We start from the raw sequence: 4,842 nt of genomic DNA, 5'->3' as shown, positions 1-4,842 counted from the left end.
AATGAGCCAGATGTAGCTGATGAGCTTGTTAATGAGGATGTTGAAAATGGAAACAACTATAAAGGACAACATGATGGAAGAGGGATTAGGGAGCACATTGCTGACACTTATTTTAACCGTCATTAAATTTAAAACATCTCTTTCACTTTCTTTATTTTTATATATTGTAATCCAAGAAACTTAAGTACCAGGATCATTTACGATTTCATAAAATTGTTTAGCTTTGAATGTTACAAAAATCATATTTGGCAATTGCCAAAATCTTGCACCCACAATGGAAATAGAAGATTTGGTATGCTTGCCAATAAGATAAAATCTTCTATACTTCAAATGATATAGATATGAGCAATTGTACAGCCATCAACATTGAAAAAGTTAATTTCCTTTATATACAGAAACGTTGTTGGTGAAATAAGACTCAGTATTGGAATTATCATCTTACCAGCTTGAAATTATCATATTTGACATCAACATGTTAATACATTGATATCTTATCTTCATTGATATAAAGGCTACAAAAATGACAAAACAAAACGACAAAAAATCCAAATTGCTGACAGTATTCATTTATAAGTTATATAATCATCAATTTCAATCACAAAGAATTCATACATACGATGTGTGTTAATAAAAAAATCTATCAATATAATATATGCAGTATTTTAATAATTTGATTTTGTAATAAACATAGAAATTTGGAAAAAAACAATTAAAACAAGTCAATCATTTCAGTAAATAGATTCAAACATTTATATCTAACAACTTGAAAAGTTTTCTAAAGGTTTAAACAATCACTGCCCTAAAACTGACAATAGTTCCAAGGCATCAGAATCTAAACTGTCATATTTGCTAAGCAATTTCCTCAACAGATCTACTTGTAGTGTATTCTTCTCTAGTTTCTTTTCAAGAACTGCACATTGTAATGTATACACATCTTCAGCTGTCTTTTTCTTCTTGCTGGGTGTCTGCTGTATGCTGCAAGAAAAAAACACCACATTCAAAATAATTACTGTATAAAAAAACATTATAAGTTAATTGGGGCATAATCAAGTTCTGCCAACTTTTAACAGTCCCTTTTTCCTAGAGGGTGTCTCATCAGTTGTATTATAATGGAACAATTATTTCTTGTTTTGTCTACTTATTTGAATTTTTAGTACCATGAGGTGTGCATCAAAGTTAGGGAGCCTTTGATTTTTAGGTTGGGGAAGGGGGTCTCGAGGAAATTAGAAAAAATAGGTAGGACAGGATTTTTGAGAAGAAGTAAAAAATGTCATGATAAAACACTTTCCAAGACAATTTATGTAAAAAAAGTCACGCACCGGGTAATCTAAAGAGAAAAGTAGACCGGACCAAAAAGATTGAAAAATTAAAAGGCAAGACAGAAATTACAACAACAACCAAGGCAGGACAAAATCCCCCCCCCCCCCCTTTAAAAAAAAGGTTGAGTACTCACACACTCTCTCAGTAATCTGTTAAGGTCAGTGGTTTTTCATTTATATTGTATTTTTATGATTTTCTAATTTTCCTTTTTTTTAATCCATTGGCATTGCATGGTCTTTTATAAGGTATGGGTTTTTATCATTTTCGAAGGCTGCACAGTTACCTTATAGCTTACATCCACTTTATTTTAACTTTGCCTTTTTTTAATCCATTGCATGGTCTTTTATACGCTATCGGTTTTTATCATTGTCGAAGGCTGCACAGTTACCTTATAGCTTATACCCATGCACTTTAGTATAACTTTGCTAGATAGATGTCCTATTGACAATCATACCCCAGATGTCATGAAATAAGAAATTTCTCGTGGTAAATATGTAGTAACATTACCTGCATGAACTTGAAGATCTTTTTGACTGGGAAGATGCTGAAATACTTGGTCCTGGAGATGTGGCATTTATATCAGTCCCTTCAGCATCATCGGCTACAGGGCAGGTCTGCTCATTGTTCTGCAAGTTTGCATGATGTCTGTCTAAGGCTCTCATCCAGACAGGTTCTTCTCCTGTAGGTCTGGGGGTAGCTGTGGCAGTGCATTGAGACTGGCTTCCATTTGTGGTGGAAATTGCTTCTAAAATATCAAGTAAAGAAATAGGAATAGAAATTCTTGGAAAGATTCTTAGTAGGAACAAATCTATACAAATAGATAATTTCATAGCCTTTTATAGCTGGCTATGCTGTATGGACTTTGCTCATTGTTTAAGGTTGTACAGTTATCTTTTTGGTCTTTTGTGTACAGTTGTCTCATTGGCAATTATACTTCTTCTTTTTTAATATATATATTAACATACGGACAATGACCTGAATTTTTCATAGGTGACATGTGAGGGGAAAAAATGGTTGTATTTCAAAGTAAATTATTCTGATTTTTTTTACTTTTTTTTACAAATGACCTATGAAATGGTTAAGAACAAATGTGAAAGCATAAACATATAGTGTATAACACTCATGCAATTATACTATATTATAAGTTATTCAGGTTTCAGACAAGGTATATAATGTGACATTCCCGGCTTAGAGTTTATATCCCATGAGCCGAAGCCCTGTTTTCATTTTTTTTTTCAGTTTAAGAAGGCCACTTTGAAAAAAAACTGATTTTTTTTATTTTGAAAACAGAAGTACAAAGAGGAATAACTCTTAGATTATTCATTTACAAGATATGGTCAGATATAAGAAACATATACGAAACAGGCTATAGTCTTTCTTCTATGGTGTAAGCAACTGATAAGTTCTTATCTGTACATGAAATTATATATTTTAAACTTAATAAGTTATTATTTTAATTGATTTAAACAGTTTCATCACTTTAAAACAGTTTCAAATTCTTTTAAAGTCATATCTCCGTAAAAAATATCTTTTCAATGTTACAAGGGACAAAAAAGCGGCAATAGCAATACAAAAAACAACACGATGGTGAAAGTAGCATAGGTTGTGCAATCAAAATAAAGATTAATAAAGGTTACATACTGTTTCAAGGATATCCAAATGCAAAAAGTGTAAGTGAATAATTCAATCCTTTATGTACAAGTGATCACTAGTTGCGCATACGTATGAAAATTTTAAAAGTAGTTTGACATGTATATATTTTTAGAACATGTCAAGGTCAAATATATTTAAAGCGAGGAAATCCCATGCTATGGGAAACCCTTCTGTCAAAGCAGACGACCGATAGCGTAAACTTATTTTCTATATCTACAGGTTAAAATCAAAGTTTTTGAGTCAAATTAAAGAATGAAATAAGAGTAAAAATTAAATTGAATTTAAAAAAAACATACCATTGCAAGTTATTTCTGTCTCCAAGCCACCAACTCCAATGCATGAGGCACTATCCCTCATAGCATTAACTATGTTTTCTTCGGCAACAGTTAGCTGTGTGGGTGGTGGTCCACCTCCAGTTTTGCCCATTTCCTTTCTGTTGTTGGTGAACTTCTCTTTGGCACCCCGACACATATTGTGGTATTTGTTCCTGACTTCTGTCTCACTCCTCATACAAACACCCAACGCATTGACTTCTACTGTAATGAGTTTCCATAAATCATTCTTCTTCTGGTTAGTAACTTCTGGGGAAAATCCCCCTTTCAATAACTCCAACTCATGAGTAACTCTGGAACTTATAAGGTTGACCTCAATTGATGTGAAATTAGCTTTTCTGTCCCTAGGCAATTTTTTTGTAGACAATTCAGCCATCTTGGTAACAGGAAGTGAAGATTTTCTGTGCATTATGGGTAACATTTTAACGACAAAAAATTTAACGACTCTTAACGCAGTGTTAGTTAACATTGTCGTTAAAAAAATTTGAACAACACATTTGAACGCATATGTTAGCTAACGACTTAGTAAAGATTTAACGACTCGTTAGCCTTAATCATCGTTAAGGCTAACGACACTTTTGAACAACTGGGCCCTGATGTTAAAAGGTTTACATGGAAAAGAACAGACCCTTTTAAACAATCAAGATTATATTTGTTTTTGATTTTTAAACATTGGTAATAGCTACATGTCAGATAATTCACCAGTGATTTTGACTTTAGAAATAAATTAATGTTTAAAAGGTAGAGGCCTCTAGAAGTTTAATAACTCTTTCCTTCAAGATCCTGAATATGTAAAACTAATTGAAAAACAGTTGAGCAATATAAAATTTCAGTGCATAGAGAGGATGCTTTACATAGTATTGATATTTAGATATCGAATTTTCAATTAGTGGTCAATTATTGTTGGAGACCCTTTTCCTTATTCAACATTTATAAAAAGAGAAAGCACAAAACAGGATATCCAACTGACTGAGAAGATACAATATTTAAAACATTAGGTAAGTACAGAGGACACTCTTGATGAAATAGAAGCCAAACATGTCAATTGTGGAGACATACACAAGGTTAAAGTTCCATATGTTAGGTCAAAAACTCAATAGATTGAAGAAGGAGAAAGGCCAACATATTTCTATTGTAATTTAGAAACACACAACTATGTCAAAAAAACTATTAAAAAACTAGTTACTGATGAAAATACTGTAGTAGAAAATCATGAAGAAATTTAAGACACTCAAAAATATTTTATGAGAAACTTTACAAAAGACAAGAATGCCTTAAAAAAAGTAAAGTTATCGAAGGGAATTGCCATCTTTGACATTTAAATTAAATGATATGAAAAACTAGCTTCTAGCTGTATTGCTGAGAGAATAAAGTCAGTTATAAACATAATTCTTGACTCTGATCAAACATGCTTTATCCCGGGTAGATTTATCGATGTTGACTTATATACGATAGTTTACAATTTACAAAAGAAATGATATCCCTGGTATATTATTAGTCATTGATTTTGAGGCCTTTTATCCTATACCATGGGCCT

The 4,842-nt window shown here is 32.1% G+C and overlaps 1 protein-coding gene across 1 annotated transcript; it reads right to left on the bottom strand.

Annotated features, from left to right (window-relative positions):
- Nucleotides 1-791: 791 nt before the first annotated feature.
- On the bottom strand, nt 792-3,681 carry LOC134700070 (uncharacterized). Its single transcript, XM_063561443.1, has 3 exons — nt 3,270-3,681; nt 1,828-2,065; nt 792-975 (listed from the first exon to the last, which is right to left on the bottom strand). Exons 1-3 carry the CDS (start codon nt 3,679-3,681, stop codon nt 792-794), a joined length of 834 nt encoding a protein of 277 aa, XP_063417513.1.
- Between the last annotated feature and the right edge of the window lie 1,161 nt (nt 3,682-4,842).

Source organism: Mytilus trossulus, unplaced genomic scaffold, assembly GCF_036588685.1.
Source record: "Mytilus trossulus isolate FHL-02 unplaced genomic scaffold, PNRI_Mtr1.1.1.hap1 h1tg000122l__unscaffolded, whole genome shotgun sequence".
In the NCBI taxonomy this organism is placed as follows: domain Eukaryota; kingdom Metazoa; phylum Mollusca; class Bivalvia; order Mytilida; family Mytilidae; genus Mytilus; species Mytilus trossulus.
This window is presented reverse-complemented; position numbering and strand designations above follow the sequence as displayed.